Here is an 18,367-nt window from a genome sequence, read left to right as displayed (position 1 = left end):
ACGCAGACGGGAAGGCGACCCGGGCAGAGAAGAGGGGCAGAGTGGACTTGACAATGGTCACGTTGCAGCTCGAGATTCTCTACTCGTTGGATTTTTTTCTTTTGCTCTTCTAGAATTTAATAAGAAGCCAGGCGGATTACGAGGGCGGCCAAGAGCTGGACGGGAATGGTATCGAGCTGTTTCAGGCCACCAAGTAAGTATTGTAAGCAGGCACGCAGGCTCAATTTGATGAGCCGAGTACGGCAAGGCGGTCTCTTAGTTATAACAAAAGGGCAAAGCAATTGCCCCACCACCAGAGACGACCAGTATCAGTATACGTAGCTGCGAGCGTCGTTGGGATGCACTCATTGTTTTTCACATCCAACAAAACGTATACTGGTATTTTACTTAAATGGGGGGGCGGGAAGGGAAAAAAAAATAGAATAACAGCTACCTACGGGAAGCATCTCTATAGAGTTTGGTGGGGCCGCAAGCGTCAACCAGGTGCGAAAAATTGGATTGGCAAGAAGCCAACGGGTGAAGAAGGAACGGGAACAGAGGAGAAAAAGAGGACAAGGCGGAAAAAAACAAAATAAAAAAAAACCCCTCCCCATTCAAATCTCAAAGGGTGGCGACGGAATCATGACTAGACCGAACTCGCCGGAACGCGGTCGGATGCCACCCGTGGGTACCTGCGTGTTATTCGTCAGTGGCTCCCGTTACACTTGTTCAGAGGTGTGTGTGTGTGTGTATGTGTGTGTTTTGCTTGTGATTGCGCCAATGTCAAGATGGATATCTACTTGGATACATGGGCAATCCAGCTGGGTGCGTGCATGCAAGCTCTCTACATGCATGTATCTACATAGGCAGCGGCGGAAGCAAGGGTACCAGTACACAGACACTCGGACCCTTGCGAGCAAAGTTGAGACGGAGCGATCGGAGAAGGACGTGGCCGCTTTATCAGAAGCTGGACAAGGACGCAGCCTTTTAACTACCGATACAGGCAGATAGATGGATGGCTGCACAGATACGTGCACCCCCTTATCTTGAGGGCTGCCAGTGGTACTCGGCGAGCCAGGGTCGGCATGTGCTTTTCTTTCCCTCTTGTCTTGCTTCCTCTTTTTTTTCTCTCTCTTTCTCTCTCTCTCTCTCTTTTTTTCGTCTTTTTTTGCGGTCCCGTCTTGTCCGTGTACTCGTGACGGGGACCCTTCACTAACAACAAAGTGGCCTATTGCCGAATACAGCACTTTTATCATCGGGGGTCCGATCTACGGCGACGCCGTTTTTGGCAACGGCCGCTTTTTTGCTCCGCCACCCACGCCCGCGCTGGGAAAACTGATAAGTAGGTAAGTACTTACCAGTAGAGTTGGGTGTTACGGATTACCGGCGGTTTATTCACACGGATGCAGCCCATGGAACGCTTGAGCTGTTTTTGAGGGCTACCGTGATGACACCAAAGTTGACGTGGATAATTATTACATGTATACACACACACAGACGCACATGTATATATACGCATAGGCTTGGATGTGTTTCGAGTCACCACTGCCGATAACAAAATGAATCGATCAAGAGAAAAATAATAATAGAAATGAAGAATAAAATGGTTGCGTGGTCAGGAATGGCGTTGCAGCTGCAACCCATGCCGCCATCGGGCTCCAAGCGAGCTCTCCTCAGTGACAAAACTCTCACCACCAGTTTTACGACTGCACGAGTCAGCTGTTCGCAGGCAGCCACCCACTGCGCCCGCGTCCGTCGTCCACCAACCAACTGCTTTGTTACTTTTTGCGTGCCCGCACGACTGCCATTGCCCTTTGATCGCTGCCAGACGGCGTGCAAATTTCGGCTTGCCTGCATGCATTCGTCTTGCATGCATAAAAGCTTTTTTTTTTTTTTCCTTTTTCTTTTTTTTTCAGTCTTCTTCTTGTTCCATTGCATGCATACTATATGCATGTATGCACAGTTCAGGTTCCCTTTTTCTCTGGCCAACGCGCCATAGGTACCTAGGCAAGTGGCAACCCACAGCCTTTAAACAGTGCCGCTGACAGCCACACCAGCTCGGCGTGAACAAGGCCATGCACGCCGTCACCGTGTCTCCCGCGCTCGACCATCTAGGCAGGTTGAGGCAGGACGTACCTAAAGAATGTGCCGTTGGCCAACATCGCATAACAAGTAGACTCCTTGGATCGTTTATGTAATAATTGAATATTTAAGTAATAGCCATTACGCCATATGCCACCAATGGGTGTCTAGCTCCAATAGAATACAGAGGACAAGGGCCGAGGGAGCCGTCACGGCGCCGGGCAGGCCCGACTCGAGTCCAGTACAAAAATCATGTAAGCCAAGAGAAAAAAATACGCAAGGTGATCAAGTAAATGAGACCAAAAATGGAATTGCCTCCGTCGCTAGCAATATCGTGGATCGTCGTCAGGGGGAGAGAGAAAGGGAGAGCGAGGCGAGGTGAAACGGGCAATGGGTTGCGCCCGGGGTGCGCCGTTGAAGGAGTGGTCCAGGGAGTGAGTGGTAGACGCCGTTAGACGCCACGAATGACTTGTGTTCGTTCCGACTCGAGCTGGGCAGCGTTGCGCTCATGCGACTGCTTCTTGCACTGTAGATAATTTTGTCAGCATTGTGTGTTTCGATATTTCTTGGATGCCGTATTGTCGGCGTCCAACAATGACTAAGACGAAGTGACCGGAGTGAATGGAGTGACAGGCGGTGACGTAGGTGAGAGGTGGCCTATTGCGGCGACAGCGGCGGCGCCGGGGGCAGGCAGAGTGGGCAGTCGAGTTAGCGTCCTGCTCGGGTGACCGCCCAGTGTCTCGCTCCTGCCGTTTCGCCCACCGTTTCTCCCACCAGGATCAGGGGAACGAGGTTTCTCAAAGGCACACCGGCCAGAAATTGGTCTGACGGGGACATGATGGACGGGTTCAACTTACGTCCTCGAGGCCGCTGCACTTGTGATCCTCCAACAGGCGGTGTTTGCCGCAAAAGTGGCCGTTACAGAAGCCACAGTCGCCGACGATACGCTGGGCAGCTTCGCGGCAGTCCTTGGCGTTGCAGCGAATCTTTTTGGGAGGCATAATGTCCAAAAACCGGTATTGAGTAGCGAGAGCTTTCGTGTTTGGGGAATTGGTCGATTTGATCCGCGTCGTGGTCAACGATGGGCGGGTAGTCGTTGCGGTTCCGTGATCGGTCAGCAAGGACGGGCAGTCAAGGCTTGGTCGTGTGCAAGCCCAAGGAGAGGACTTTGATCCCGGAGCGTGGGTATTTGGTTGAGAAATTGATGCAAAGGTTGTTGCAATAAAAAGTATGAAGGAGTTGCACGTGGAAAACAAGAAGAAGAACGAGGCAACAAGAAGTGGTATGAACAGGAAGAGAATTGGTTTGCGTTGGGAGACGGGAGAAGGTAGGTAAGTAGGTTAGGTAGATGGAAGAGGAGCGAAAGGCGCAGACGGTGGCGGGACGGATGAATGACTAGGCGGAGTGGGAGAGACACTAAAGTTAGCCTCTTGGGTAACTATAGGTAGGTGGTACCAGTACCTAGGTATGAGTAGGCCATGGGCAAAAGGTACAAGGGCGCAAGGACAAAATGACAAAAAGACGGGGCGACGGACAAGGTGAGAAATGCGGATGGATCAAACGGCATTAATCAATAATAAACTGGGTAATTTGGATAAACTGGATACAAGGCCCAAGTGCAGTTCTCAGTACAAAGGCACAAGGGGAGAGGGGAGGGAGACCTGGTCAAGCATGAAGCATCAAGCTGGCAGGCTGGCAGGCTGGCTGGTAGTGGCTTCGGGGCGTAGCTGTGCCGGAGCGTCAAGTTGAATGAGGCCTCGGCAACCTGGTCAGCACCCAGCCAATGTTCCATTGGACCAGGTAGGTAGGGTACTTGGGTACTAATGGCTTGTTGGCAGAAAGGTAGGTACCTCTCTGTACCTCCTTGCTGCCGTTCTGAGGGGACGTTGCAGGTACTTACGCAGGCACCTGCCTGGTGGTACCCATCGCCTCCGGCCTCTGGCCTCTGACAGCTAAAAGTAACGAACCGGTAGCGCCGATGGCAAGTTTGTTGGACCCAACCAGCCAACGTACGCCCCCAGAAGGTTTGACAAGACGACGCTACAAAGTCGACGAGTTCTTGTGAAGCGGCACTTATTAGTCAGGTCTGACAAGGTTTGACGTTGGGCACATCGTCGCCGCTAGGCCTTTGCCTCGTCCATCTGTGCGACATTCCATATCATCAGCAACTTGTCGATAGTAGACAAAGTGAATACTCTGTACTACCGCAAGTCATCCGTAGGTAAGTAGATAAGTACCAGGTACCACTGTACCGGGCTTCGTGCGCAGCAAGTACTAACCTAGGTACCTAATTTACTTGCCCTGATACCTGCAAACGAAGCGCCAAATGATACTTGCTTACTTACACCTTCAGTGACCTCCCCCAGAGCCCCTGCTAAGTTAGCCAGCCAGTTGCCAGCCAAGTTAGCTGGTTAGGTACCTAGCAAGGTAGGTAGGTATGTTAGTAGGTTCTGCACGGCGAATTTTCAAGTAGCACTTGTCGACTTGAAGAAGAAAAATACCTGGACCCTGCTTCATAACTTGCTTCATAACGGAAAGGTTCCTAGGTAATTTACCTGCGGGCTGCGCCGTGTTCCATTTTACCATGGTCCTACCAGTACTGATACAGTCCTGCTCGACCATGCCCCATCAAACCACTCACCCATTTCACCATTCACCCTTTTCGCCATCCACCAGTCCACCATTCACCATCGCTACCTGTACATCACCGCAGCCGCCCACCCTTACCTACTGATAGCAGCAGCCGGCCCAGGATGGATGGGTACTTACGCATCATTGTTTCCCATGGACCGAGTTGGGCATGCCTGCATACTCAGCAGATACCATCTTGCTACACATCTGCAAGCCCAGCGGTATGCCAACGCCGCATCACGACAACAATGCCGACCTGCTCGAGATATTGCCCTCTTGGGCATCGCCAGCCGGGCTCTCACGAGAACGGCGCCGCAACCATGGGATGCCGTCCAGCACCCAGCGCCCTCGGCACCCCTCTCACCCCTTGGAATCTCCACGATTCGGCACAAGGTCGTGATAACTGACGGATCATGGCTGAGCCTCCTTCCTACCGCCCGCCCGCCGCAATGCTCAGTACCAGTACGCCAACATGGAGACTCGCTTCCAGCAACCCCAGTCATTCAGTCCCTGTCCCTGTCGCAGTGGTCACGTTGTGGAGAGTGACCAGGAAGCAGGAAGCAGGACCCCCCGCCACATCACACCCCATCACCCTGGTTCATCTTTCTCTGATGACCGCCTGATCAAGGTGGAAAAACCGCAATCGAGAGCATCATCACCATCGCGGTCATGCACCTACCCACTCAATCCATCCATCTCTCCATCTATCCAACAACATAAACTTGCTGCTAATCCACTGACAGCCAGCCAGCCAGCCAGCCCAGCATCTTCTTGATCCTCTCGGCAAATTATCGTAATGGTCGCCCACCCCCCTCGCGCCCAACGCCAACGCCAGCCTACCAGTAGCTCGACCCAACCGACGCTGGCTACACCACACGCCACACACCCATCATTCAACAGCACCCTGCAGCATCAACATCATGCACGATTGCCTTTCGATTCCGCTAAGCCAGTCATAGACCGACTTGTCCACGAAATAGGTGTCCACGGCAACAATCCCGTCCTTTCCGCGCCCGCGCCCGCGCCCACTCCTTCCACGCCCACGCCCTCTTTTCTCGCGCCACCACCACAAAGGCGCTCCCGTCCTGACACGGCTGCAAACCTTTTGTCGACAACCCGACTACTGAATAGGTAGCAAGCAAGTTGACTTGTCATTGACGCCTTGGCTGTCCGAGGGCCTTGAGTCAAGTCCATGTCTCATGTCGGAACCGAACCACATGTCTCTCTTCTTCTTCTCGTTCCCCGACAACCCGAGTCCATGTACTTGCCGCATCTCCAGTCAACCGGCACATCGTGCACACCATCTACCTACCTATTGAGTGGCCGCCCGTCTTGTCGATCCACGGCCACCACAACAATCCCCCACACTCTCTTGACCCTCTGACCACCATGGCCCTCTGCACGCCCGCCTCCGCGACAATCCAAAATGGCTTCGACGCCGCATCACCTGAGCCCGAGCCCTTGTCAAGGCGTGATTTTCCCCGCCTCTCATACAGGCCGTCAGCCTAAAATGATAGTCTTCTGCACTTGTGTGCTGGCCGTCCTCCTATACCCCGCCGCCCTGGCAAGTATGGATACTACCTACATGACATCTTCTTCCGTCTCTCTTCTTTCTCTTTTTTTCCGTGGCTGCCAAACATGAATGCCAAATATTCAGCCAACAAATTGGCGCTTCAACTTTCAGACCGCTAGCTTGCCAAGTCCTTTCTGTAAAGGCACTCCCACCCGCACCACCCATAACTCGCCGGACCCGGACCCTTGCTCCCTCCCTCACCCTAAATTTAATTCCCCCCTTGGCAATTGGCTCGGGCAAAGCATGTACCAGGCTTGTCTCGTCTCATTGTCTGATTCGTTCTCTGCTCGGTGCTCACATAATAGCTGCATGCAATGACGCACTTATATCCGACTTTTCCTATTCACAGACACGCAGATTGACTACGCCCCGTGGCTGGCTGACCAATAGAGCAACTATTGAATACTTGTAAACTGTCTTAGCTTACCCCTCAGCCTATCTACTCTCTGGTATTTCCTATCGTTTGCTACACCATCTTTCCATACAGCTTACTTTTCCCTCGCTCTACTCAGCGAAGCTTAATTTTACTCAACACCGACTAAAGGTTACCGTTCGATTCCTTCACTTAGTTGTTCTGAGACTTGCTACCTGCACACGGGATTATGTCAGCCGAAGGAATCATGTCCAAGTCTGGATATCTTGTAATCGTCTCGGCGGAATCACGGTCAGGGTCGGAATTTATGCATTTGCCATGGTTTGATTTTTTGGCGCTTCCTGTCATTCTCGATCGCCGCACCACTGCAATTATCTCCAGGGCAGCAGCCAGGGATCACTGGGGGGGCGTCCGTCTAGTTATTTCCATGCACGAATCTAGAATGGCAAACTAGCCATGTCTCGATACTATACAAGATCGTAGTCCTTGTACATTCCGTGTCTGATTCCTGGGTGCCACCACAACTGCCCAGCTCGCACTCACCGTAACGGTGTGTTTGACCAGAGGCTTTTGTCTATCCAGTCGAACAAAGGCAGCCAGCGGACACGACTTGTGCGACCATATTAGAGCTCATGTGACATTCCTCTAAGAATTTGAAAGAACAAAAGCGTCATTTCATTTCTCCTTTCCTCCGAAGCATATAGAAGTGCCACCACGGCCCAGCTCTAACCAGCCCCAGTACAGATATCTCTGTACAACGCCACCATGCCTCTTCACTCCCCAATACCACTGGGGCTGCCCGCAAGCCGTCGAATTGCTGCGTTCAGAACTCGTCTCAACTATGCGAAGGGACCCCCTTAGCACGAGCTAGACGCCGGTTCGGGGTCGTAGCTGCAGGTGTTCCGGGTCACGCAGTCGTCGGCGCTGTCCATGCACCGGAGGTGCAGCGATCGAAACTTCCACCCTGCGGTCCACAGGTCGCGGCACGTCCCCCTGCTCGTGTAGCCGTATCCGTACCAGCCGCCGACGCACCCGGGCTTCTCCCAGTAGCTGATCTGCACCTGACCGCCGGGGCAGGCGCCCTCGGCCGCGACGTCGAGCGACCCCACCCGGCAGTCGGTGTCGATGCAGACGCCGTCGCGCCCGAGCGTCGTCACGTCGTTGTGCGTCTCGCCGCGGCACCCGAGGTGGTAGCGGCTCCGGATGCGGAACGCGGGCATCCCCACGCAGGCGTACGCGCCGGCCCAGAGCCCCTCGCACCCGGCGCCGGCGCGGGGGTTCCACGCCACAAGATCGGCGACGGAGACGCCGTACCGGCCCGCCAAGTGGGCGCAAGACTCGCCGTGCTGCACGTAGTGGAACCGAACGCAGTTGGCCACCATGCCCGGCTGTGTCGGGCTCGGCGTTTCGACGCCGCCGTTGTTGTTCTTGTTCTTGTCCTTGTTGTTCTTGTCGTCGTCATCGCTGCCCGGCTTGGTCGGCGTCGGCGTGTAGCCAATGACAGACACGCAGGCATTCGCCTCAGCCCAGAGCCCGGCGCAGTCTCCGCCGACTTTGGGGTTCCACGTGGTAAAGTCGGACCGGCTGATGCCGTGCTGCGCGGCAATGGCGGCGCAGGTGTCACCTCGCTGGACGAGATAAAACTTGTTGCAGTCCGAGACCATGCCGGGCTGGATGGGCAGGGGCGTCTCGATGCCTGCCGATTGGGAGGACCAGGTTAGCAAATCTCTTCTCTCCGCAGATCTCAGTACGATGAGTGGCAGGCGAAAGCTGACCGTTTTCGGGTACTGTTGGCGCCGGCTCTGTAGGCGGAGCCATGGGAGCCATGGGCGTGGTTGCTATCGCGGGCTCGAAGGCGGCTTCCAAGCAATAGGCCCGCCCAATTTGCATGCCATCGCAGTTCTGGCCAACACTCGGGTTCTTTTTTTTTTTTTTCGTCGTTTCGTTTCTTGTCAGAAAACTGTCATGGCGGCACATGATAATCGAAAACTTACCCATCGCGAAAACGCATCAGTTTTAATGTGGTTTTCTTGAAGTATTTTGCTGCAAGACAACTCGTCTTCGTAGTCAAGCCACCATGTGCAGTGCGGCGTAGTCCTCTCGTCGTATGGTAGATTGGGTGTCGAGCTTCGCTTGTCTGTGCCAGCTGTAGCCAAGGTATGGCTTGACTGGATCGCCAGCAGCGCGGCCGAGAGTAGAAGCCGCATCGTGCTAGATGAGCGGATTCGATACAGAACGGGCTATCGTTGGAACTTTGCTTTCCTGTTTGGAACATGTATATGGAAACGTAACAGCATCTCACCCACAAGCCCTACGTTTTATATCTCGCTGCGGTGTAATCGTTTTCCACAACTACTCGTGGCCACAACTATATCCGGAACAGTCACAAAAATTGGCAGACTTCCGGTTGCCGAAGCAATATCCGATTCTGTTGTATCATGGTTGAAGTTATCGTAGAACTATTAAAGTTTTCGGATACGAAACCTCCATGATGCCAAGAGAAAGTGGCATCATTCGCTAGGCACCAACTGGTCGAAAGTCGTCCTTTTTCAAAGACGTCTGCCCAAGATAAGGGATACGAAGAACCAAAAGACATCACCTCGCCAAGACGGCAGACCCCCGAGAGGTCAATAAAAGCAGTCCCCGGAACGATAGCGATAGGCCAGAATGATGTTGGCATCGGACTGTCGTTCTTAATACGTTGTACTATAAGCCCTCGCGGGCGCATTATTCCCTCTTCAGGGCTTTTCTTGGCGTTAAACATCAATACAATACAATACAATACAATACAATACAATACAATACAATACAATACAATACAATACAATACAATACAATACAATACAATACAATACAATACAATACAATACAATACAATACAATACAATACAATACAATACAATACAATACAATACAATACAATACAATACAATACAATACAATACAAGAGAAAGCGGCGAGCGGTCGGCGGAAACGTTAAGACCGCTTCACCAGCGAGATGCACAGATATGAATTATGTGTTGCCCGGAAGCCCACACGAAGCTGTTTCCCCGCAACTGGTTATACATGCGCGTATTAAGCTTCTGCCCCTCGTCAATTTTCATAGATTGCTTGTTTACTGGTAAATTTGACCTGACCGGTACACACTGCGCGATTCAGACAAGGTCCACTGGCAGGAGTTTTCCCATCAATCGCCACGCCGGAGGGATAGTGATAGTAGAATACTCATCCCTTCCCTCAAAAAGAAGAAACTTACTTGGCCTGACCTAGATCAAAACGAATTTGGTACTGATCAAACAAGCAAAATGCAAGCGCTTTCGCGGGCTCTTTCGAAGGCCGAGCAGGCGGCAGCGTATGGTGCCATGCGCGGCGTGAAACTCGCCTTGAGACTAGATCATCCTGTTTGCCGCGCCGCCACCATCCGTGGCATACGCGATCATATTGGCTACGCAAAGAGCCCGGAAATCACAGCTCTCTGTACAGGGAAAAAAGGGCACGAGAATCCGGATTTTGCCCGTGCTCGCAATGCTCGCCTTATAATGAGCAACATCATACCGAAGCCTGAAGAGCTGGCCATCGAAGGCGAGCTAAGCTCTGCTGATCCAGACAAAACCAGGGTACCCTACTGCATCTGGCATCCCGAATTTGCCATGGAAGAGACGTATCGCTCCCTCGTCGCGGCATATCCTTCCATGCGGTACCAGGTCGGCCGTGCATGCGCCGCAGCCGGCATGGACAAGCTCTATGCCGAGCTTGACCTTCTCCCGGACGTGACGATTGCAGAGGAGGCCCGCGAGAGCAAGACACAGGGCGGAAGCATAATCTATGACAAAATCATGTCTGCACCGTGTCGCTATGCCATCATGAACGACTATGAACGCAGTATCAACATGTCTGACCCCGCTGGTCCTGCATTTCTGAACGGCGATACCAACGTTCTGCGTACGTTGGAATATCGTCCAGTTTCTGGGTTGAGCATCCAAGAGCAAGATGGCGTCGACTTGTACAACGATAACCCCATGCCTTGCATCATCGAAACAGGGTACATCCTACTCAACAGCGGGGAAGGCGGGCCTTACCCAACCCTCTCCAATGACGAGCTCAAGCTCTTGTACACGCCCTTGCCGCTAGATTTGCCGACCGTCAACAAAACGCTCCTCATCCAAATGGCCGCGTATAACGGTGACGTCGATCGCTATTCGAGGCTGGTACGTCGGGCGCTCTACATGTCAAACGCGGAGCATCTATGCGTCTTGCGCGGCATCCTCCATAGCCCCATGTTTGCACGGTTCTGGGCTCTGCAGCTGGCCGACGACTCGCGGCTCGCTCGGCGGATGTGCGGGTGCCACTACAAGGAGACTCAGCGGGCCATCTCCGCACGCCGCATCATGTCCAACGACCTCTCCGAGTTCGAGAACGGCTGGGACACCAGCAAGCCGATGCCCATGCTGCTGTGGTGGCCGCAGAAGCCGGCGCCCATGACTCTGTGCGACCTATACGAGGCCGCGCCTCCCATGCGCGAGGCCGCCGTTGTAGCGTGCATCATGTGTGATTACGAGGATTTTTTCGAGAAACTCGCGCACAGCCCCCCCACCGATACCATCTATTTGGCGGCGCGCACGAGCAGCAACCCCGTGTACATGGCGCGCGTGCTCGAGCAGGCGGAACAGGCGGGCGTCGATGTGGTCTCAAAGTACCGCCGGGAGGGGATACCTGATGTGTTCGACCCAGCGTCGTGCATAGTCGAGGATCTGGAGCCCTCTGAAGAGGGTTATGTCAGCGGTGGGCGGCCGGACGGTATTAGGGTTTCAGGCGGAGACCAAAGTTACTGCGACAGAGAAGTGCTCAACCTCGATTGCTTGCACAAGCTTATATGGCACCTGCCGCTGGAGCCGGGTGAGGAACGATTTTGAATTGATGTATAATTAAGTTATAGTACTCAGGAAAAGCAAAATTATGCCACATGACATCGTCGCGGGATTGTTAAACTTCATTTGTATTGTGTGCTTACTACCCTGCCACATCCTCTTGCATCTCTTTCACGATCCAATGGCGGACTATCATTAGATCTAACCCCGGCTTGAAGAGCATTGCTTCGCAGTGTCGGGGGTCATCAGACTATGACCATACGCTTTCCGCCAGATCTGAAGAACATCCCAGTGGTTCCTGTTAGCTTTCACAACTGAGTCCGGCAGCGGGCCCTTCCTGTAGCCCCCATCCTCTGTCAAGCCCCCGTCGATCTTTGTTCAGTTTTAGCCCTGGCGTCAGCAGCAGTCACCTCTATGCCGCAAAAGCGAATACTTACATATTTTATGAAGGCATCTCTGTCGTTAAAGCGTTCCTTAAGCGCTTGTTTAAACTGTCCCTCGCTCTCTGTGTTGGCCGCCAGAGTGGCCGCGATGTCTAATTTATTGTACCTTTCTCCCCCTGGGATAGTAGAGTCATGTTCCGGAGCAACCACATCAGGGATACCGAGGTGTTCTGTCAAAAATTTTGCAATGGATGACTGGTTTTCTTCACGCCTCAGGGTGTATATCTCCTTGGAAAGTTGGCCCATGAGCTGCCGACGATTGTCGATAATGTTGTTGGACTCTGTGGTGGTTGGCAAGTCTCTATACTTCGCCATGGCGTTCTCGAGCAGGAGCGCATAAATGGTTCTTGGAATCTCTTTCTCGGCGGGCTTGTGGTCCTTCAAAGAGGGGGATAGTCTTTCTACATGTATAGTTCCCCCTCCAAGTCCATGTTGCTGAAGGTCTGCCAGGGCTGCTTTGATGCCCACATCAGCCGGACTGCGGATATCCCAATAGACTGTGGTCGCCTTGCGAGGGGTGGAAATTTTTGACATGAATTCCTGATAAACATATCGTTTGTCTTCAGTCATGATTCCGAGGTTTCTCTCAGTAGCCAGCTTGTGATTGGGCTGATGAGGATACATCATTTTTTGATTGGCCGCCCCGACAGTATCGCTGGGTACATCAATTTGTCAACGAAAAGTTGCAAAACACTTCATACGAAGGCTTACCAGATCATGTCATAAATAAGATACAATGCAATCTTCTGCCGGTGGTGAGTCCCGGGGCTGGCGCGTACTTGGACCACGCATAAGAACGACGCAACAACCAGATAAAGGCAAGTGTGAAAACGCATGTTGCTTTTTGAAAGCCCAATCGACGTTTTTTTGTGCAAGATGATTGAATGAGGAGTTATGTCCCCTATTGCATTACGTTGGTGTCAAAGAAGCTGTCTTTGTATACAGGCAATACATCGAGGCGTGGTAGATTCACGCGATTCTAGCTCGTCAGCTCTTGTGCGGGCTCTCCTACCATGATCTATACAGGTTTCGTAATCTAATTTCGGCGGGGTCTTTCCTGCTCTCTAATTACACAAGGAAGACATTGCATAGCCAGGTCATGCACTGTGGAGGACATGTAGTGCACCCTGCAGGCGTCACAACTAGCCAGATGCCAATATCAGTACCACAAGGTTAAGGTTAAGCTTACAGTTCACGCATATACTGAATTAAACCTTTTCTTTCTGTTTTTCGAACGTACATCACACCACTTTGTGTTTCTGAAGCTTCTGGGGGCGGGCGTCTACTGAGTAGTTGACAGCAGAGTTTGCCAAGCACAGGGCTAGGATAGTCAGACTGTGTCAAAGGCTCGGCTTCCTCCTTCTCCTTCTCCTTCCCTTTCTCTACTCTCTTCTCTAGTTCCTCGTTTAGACCAATATCAACAATATTGACTCCTCCCACGGTGTATCCGCATCTACTATTAGTGTTTGCCCAGCCTGCAGGAATCAGGGGAGAACCCACCATCGATACCAAGCACACAGCGTTGCAGGGATCATCTCGTGCCGGAAAAGCCTTCCGTAATACTGGCCTCGAAAGAATGGTACCAAACAAAGAACTGCTCTCATTATCCATTCATCCCGCACTGCTATTGCCGCGAAAGTCCAAACATGACCGACTGATGGGTGGCGCGCACTCATTTCAATATATTGAACAATCTTCGTATTTGCAATTTCCAAGCCTTACTAGGCAGCGAGATGTTCACTCCACACTCGTAACAACAATGGAGTATCAACTTGTGGTCAAATGTCATGGTACCATAGTTTTTATGCGGTGAACGCGGGAATCAGTTTCCACCATTAAGTATCGTAGGCTGCTCCGATACGCGCTTTCTAGTTGGACGATACTAAGCTCGACTTTTAGCAACAGCAATGGTAGTGATTACAGGAGTGGTTTCTCTGCTGCTGCGGTTCGCGGTGGTATCGGCATCTAGAGGACATCGTTCTCTTCACAAAACGCTTTTGAAGGAAGCTGGCAATGGGCCATTGGATTCAAAATCAGATGCGAATTCATCTTTGCATGCTGACCCGCTTCGGGCAGCTCACTTCGACGTTCGAAACGATCCTTTGACCACACCGTTGGTTGACAATTGTCCAAAACCTTGTCATGAGGCTGGGCCAGACCCCTCATCGTGGACACATATTCACGACCATAATATACTGGCCCAGTGTGATCACGAATTACTGTTTGACATGAACTTGCATGCTCCTCTCCATGGATCGTTCACAATTCGTGTGTGTTCGCTGCTGGGTTCAGTCCAGTCGCCGAGCAACAAGCAGAAGCGCTTGAACGAGGCTCAAGACATTGAGGCTACGCAATTCGGACAAGTCACGCAGACAAAAAACTCGTCTATTCCAGTCGAACGGTGCGGGGCCAGTCAATATGTTGTGCCAGTCATTCTGACAGCCGGACCAAGCCTTCTCGCGGCTGGTGGTGATGCTGCGGCCGCCGCGTCAAAAATCGCTACATACATGATTGAAAACCCAAAATGTGGTGCTCAGATTCTGTTTTCAAAATCCGAATCTGCGTATGTCGGCATGTACATTGGAGCTGACATTGTAACAGACGATGTCGGTCATTTATTTGATCAATACAGGTGTGTTGCCCACCTCGGCTCGTGCGTTTGAGGTACTGAACTTTTGACACCTGTTGTAGTGCACATTTCAAGAATGGAATACAGTCACTTCAGACTTGTAACACAGCCCAGCAATTTGCCCGGACAGCTGGCGTCATAGCTGTGGATGGCGTCAACAGTCTGGATGTTGTGCGCAGAGCTGTGCAGAATTGGGCTCAAGGTGGCTGCCTTGACCACACGGATGCACCTCGCCTAGGTGAGAGTGTACCACTTACATTCTTAGCCTCGTCTGCCCCCGAGAATGGAACTATGCCGTCTACAAATACTACGTCTCCAGTTCAAAGGCGAAGTGAGTGTCGCGCTATCCAAGTTGTAAAGGGCGACGGCTGCGCGTCGCTTGCTTCGAAATGCAATATTCGCGGTGCCCACTTCATCAAGTTCAATCCTAAAGAGAATCTCTGTGCCACGCTGCAGCCGAAACAGTGGGTTTGCTGCTCCCAAGGCGCGCCGCCCGAGCCGGGACCTCAACCGCAACCGGACGGGACCTGTACCACTCACAAGGTGGATTATAATGACGACTGTTGGCGGATTGGTGACTTGAACGGTCTCAAGTCTACGGATATAGAGAAGCTCAACAAGAAAACCTGGGGTTCGCTGGGTTGTGACCGTTTGCAGGTACTTGAAGACCAAGTGGAAGAAAGGGGACATAGCTAACAGACACAGGTTGGCCAAATCATTTGCGTGGGCAAAGGAAACACCCCCATGCCTGCACAACTCCCGGGCGTTGCATGCGGCCCGCAAAAGATCGGGACCGAGAGGCCGTCCGGGAAATTTACCGGAGAGGATCTTGCCAAGCTCAATCAATGCCCATTAAACGCTTGCTGCTCTGGCTGGGGCTACTGTGGCATATCCGAAGACTTTTGCATTGAGTCACCTGCCGACTCGGGAGCCCCTGGAGCGTTTAAGCCAGGGAAGAACGGATGTATATCGAATTGCGGCATGGATGTTGTAGGTAATACGCTCAAACCCAGCAGTTTCGCAAATTTGGGATACTTCCAGGGCTATAACCCGAGTCGCGTCTGCCTTCGCATGGATGCTACAGAGCTCATGACCAAAGTGTCAGGATTGACGCATGTTCATTTCGCATTTGCGGTTTTTACAGACGATTTTGAGGTAAAGATACCCGATGACACAAAGGACCAGTTCAAGGTCTTCATGGAAACACCTTTGCCGTTCAATAAAATCATCTCCTTTGGAGGTTGGGCGGCCTCCACGGAGCCCAGGAGCTATCATATCTTTCGCAACGCTGTGAAACCTCAGAATCGACAGAGGGTAGCGGAGAATGTTGTCGCGTTTCTGGACAAGCATAACCTACATGGCGTCGACTTTGACTGGGAGTACCCGGGAGCCTCTGACATACCCGGCGTACCGCCAGGGGACGCCAGTGAAGGCCTCAACTACCTCCGCTTCCTGACGGTCCTAAAGTCGCTTTTGGGTGATGGAAAGCGGACAATTTCAGTTGCTCTCCCTTCTTCATACTGGTACCTTCGAGGCTTCCCCGTCAAGGAAATGGCCAAAGTTGTGAATTACATGGTGCTCATGACCTATGACTTACACGGTCAATGGGATTATGGAAGTCAATTTTCAAACCCCGGATATCCTACCGGAAATTGCTTACGTTCTCACATCAACAAAACAGAAACATACAGTTCATTAGCACTTATCACCAAGGCAGGTATTCCAGCTCACAAGCTCTATATCGGCATTTCCAGCTATGGTCGTAGCTTTAGAATGACTGACCCCGAATGCACGGGGCCAGCCTGTACATTCACCGGGTCCTTTTCTGTTTCCGAGGCCGAGCCAGGGCAATGCACCGCAACAAGTGGTTATAGTGAGAAGAACACCCCCAAAGTTTTCTTCGATGCCAATTCATACTGATTCAAAACCTCGCAAGTTTCCAATGCCGAACTCGACTCAATATTTCGCGACAGGCATTCGGAGGACAACGGTTTACAGGCGGTTCATTGGTACGATGAATCCTCTGACTCTGATATTATGATATGGTATGAAGTTCCTTCTAATCCCTACTACCGTTGACTGACAAAAATCCTCAGTTAGTATGCCCTTCACACTACCTCCGCCGTGCCCTTTTCGGATATGGAGAATCGTGAGGCAAATGACTTGGAAGTATCATCTTGCTAACGAGACGGCCTTTCATCACAGATGGTACACAGGGCCAAGGAATCACCGACTGGGTGACCTACATGAGTGACGAAACTAAAAAAGGGCGAAGAGAATGGATACGTGGACTGAACTTTGGCGGAACCACCGATTGGGCCCTGGACCTTGCCGACTACTACGAAGGTCCACACTCAGAGGGAGATTGGAATGTCGACATAGAATCCCCCGAGTGCAACCAAGACGACTGGCCGACCAGCTTGGAGGGATTTGACACAAATATGGACCAACTTCCAATCCACTGCCGCGGAATGGCACTGACTCGATTTCTAGCAGTGTCTATGAATGACGCCATTGAGGAATTCACAAAGGTCTCAGAGGGCTACGATGATAAAGTCAGTATAGATTCCACCACTTATGGAAACACGCTAACGATAAGTAGTTTGGCTATTACGCCGACTGGGTCAAAGACGCGATAGACAGCCGGTTGGACGAATTCCTCGCCATAGGCCGCGGAAAGGGGCTTCATTTCATGGACTGCGAGTGGGAGACGAGGCGAAATAAAGGTTCAGGGCCTTGTACCGAAGTCGTCCTTGAGTATGACCTAGGGATCCGTCCCGGGGCTCGCGTGGTCACCTTCACTATGAAAGACGAGGAAGGATTTTACGCAGCCCTGGCTGAATCGACTGGCATACACAAGGACTGGATCACTTGGAGAGATGACAGTCAAAGTGATCCTTGCATAGAGTGCGGCCCGCTGCCATTCTGCCCCGGACAAGCCTTTTGCGCAGACAACTACTACATGCGCAGGAACTTTCCTCGCCGAATCCACAATAAGGGGAAGATTAACATTGAAAACCCCAAGAAGATCATCGACGAGGCCCTCCCGAAGATACGGGAGCTAGTCAATATCGCGATAGATGCATACATGCAAATGCGTTGGCATTTCGCAGACATGGATAGCACGGATGTTATCGAATCTCTCTCTATGCCGTTGTTCATGCTGCAAGATTCTTTCGAGGCTATCAAAGAAATCAAAGACATTGGCGAAAAGCAAAAGGATAGAAAGACACGAGATCTCGTCATCCTGATTCTCACTATTGTCTTCTCCGTCATCCCCTTTGCCGGACCGGCTGCAACGGCCTTGGGAGGCGCCGCGCGCATTGCCACGGCCGCTCTCATCGTTGGCGAGATTGGCAACGCCGCTTTGGCCATTGAATCCATCATTGACGACCCGTACTCGGCGCCTTTTGCCGTACTTGGCTTGCTGGTCGGCGCTGGGGGCATCCGCGTCAAAGGCCCTCGGCAAGGCTTCAGGGACGCTGCGGACGCCAAGAGGGCCATGGATCCGGGCTCTCTCAAACTATTTAGCACCGAGTTTCGGCGCAAGAATGAGATTGTTGGTCGCATTGTGAAAATGTGCATAATCTAGAACTTCATTTGGCATTTTCCGACTACAGGGTGCTCAAAACGTCGAGCACAATTCAAACATGAACTCTTCTTGGCTTGGCCGCGTGAGCTGACTATGTGCCATTGTCAATGGTCAATGCGGAGCGGCGGATCCAATACTTGTACTGTGTAGACTTTCGGGTATTGATAGCGATTGCAATATGCACAATCTACTGATAC

The 18,367-nt window shown here is 52.0% G+C and overlaps 5 protein-coding genes across 5 annotated transcripts; 2 read left to right on the top strand and 3 right to left on the bottom strand.

The window, feature by feature from the left end:
• Window positions 1–2,512: 2,512 nt before the first annotated feature.
• On the bottom strand, window positions 2,513–3,062 carry V2A60_001790 (AN1-type zinc finger protein; the record flags this gene model as incomplete). Its single annotated transcript, XM_083253145.1, has 2 exons — window positions 2,513–2,587; window positions 2,919–3,062. 2 exons carry the CDS (start codon window positions 3,060–3,062, stop codon window positions 2,513–2,515), a joined length of 219 nt encoding a protein of 72 aa, XP_083109271.1.
• Window positions 3,063–7,495: 4,433 nt separating this feature from the next.
• V2A60_001789 (LysM peptidoglycan-binding domain-containing protein) lies at window positions 7,496–8,465 on the bottom strand (the record flags this gene model as incomplete). Its single annotated transcript, XM_083253144.1, has 2 exons — window positions 7,496–8,334; window positions 8,414–8,465. 2 exons carry the CDS (start codon window positions 8,463–8,465, stop codon window positions 7,496–7,498), a joined length of 891 nt encoding a protein of 296 aa, XP_083109270.1.
• Window positions 8,466–9,943: 1,478 nt separating this feature from the next.
• V2A60_001788 (uncharacterized protein) lies at window positions 9,944–11,551 on the top strand (the record flags this gene model as incomplete). Its single annotated transcript, XM_083253143.1, has 1 exon — window positions 9,944–11,551. The coding sequence occupies one exon, from the start codon at window positions 9,944–9,946 to the stop codon at window positions 11,549–11,551; it is 1,608 nt and encodes a 535-aa protein (XP_083109269.1).
• Window positions 11,552–11,707: 156 nt separating this feature from the next.
• On the bottom strand, window positions 11,708–12,519 carry V2A60_001787 (uncharacterized protein; the record flags this gene model as incomplete). Its single annotated transcript, XM_083253142.1, has 2 exons — window positions 11,708–11,878; window positions 11,944–12,519. The coding sequence occupies 2 exons, from the start codon at window positions 12,517–12,519 to the stop codon at window positions 11,708–11,710; spliced, it is 747 nt and encodes a 248-aa protein (XP_083109268.1).
• Window positions 12,520–14,177: 1,658 nt separating this feature from the next.
• V2A60_001786 (uncharacterized protein) lies at window positions 14,178–18,170 on the top strand (the record flags this gene model as incomplete). The annotated part of the gene is made up of 8 exons (XM_083253141.1): window positions 14,178–14,350; window positions 14,402–14,581; window positions 14,641–15,235; window positions 15,284–16,451; window positions 16,515–16,579; window positions 16,679–16,727; window positions 16,784–17,133; window positions 17,181–18,170. The coding sequence occupies 8 exons, from the start codon at window positions 14,178–14,180 to the stop codon at window positions 18,168–18,170; spliced, it is 3,570 nt and encodes a 1,189-aa protein (XP_083109267.1).
• Between the last annotated feature and the right edge of the window lie 197 nt (window positions 18,171–18,367).

Source organism: Cordyceps javanica, chromosome 1, assembly GCF_051103115.1.
Source record: "Cordyceps javanica chromosome 1, complete sequence".
NCBI lineage: Eukaryota > Fungi > Ascomycota > Sordariomycetes > Hypocreales > Cordycipitaceae > Cordyceps > Cordyceps javanica.
The sequence above is the reverse complement of the archived record's forward strand: the minus strand, read 5'-3'. Positions and strand labels throughout refer to the sequence as shown.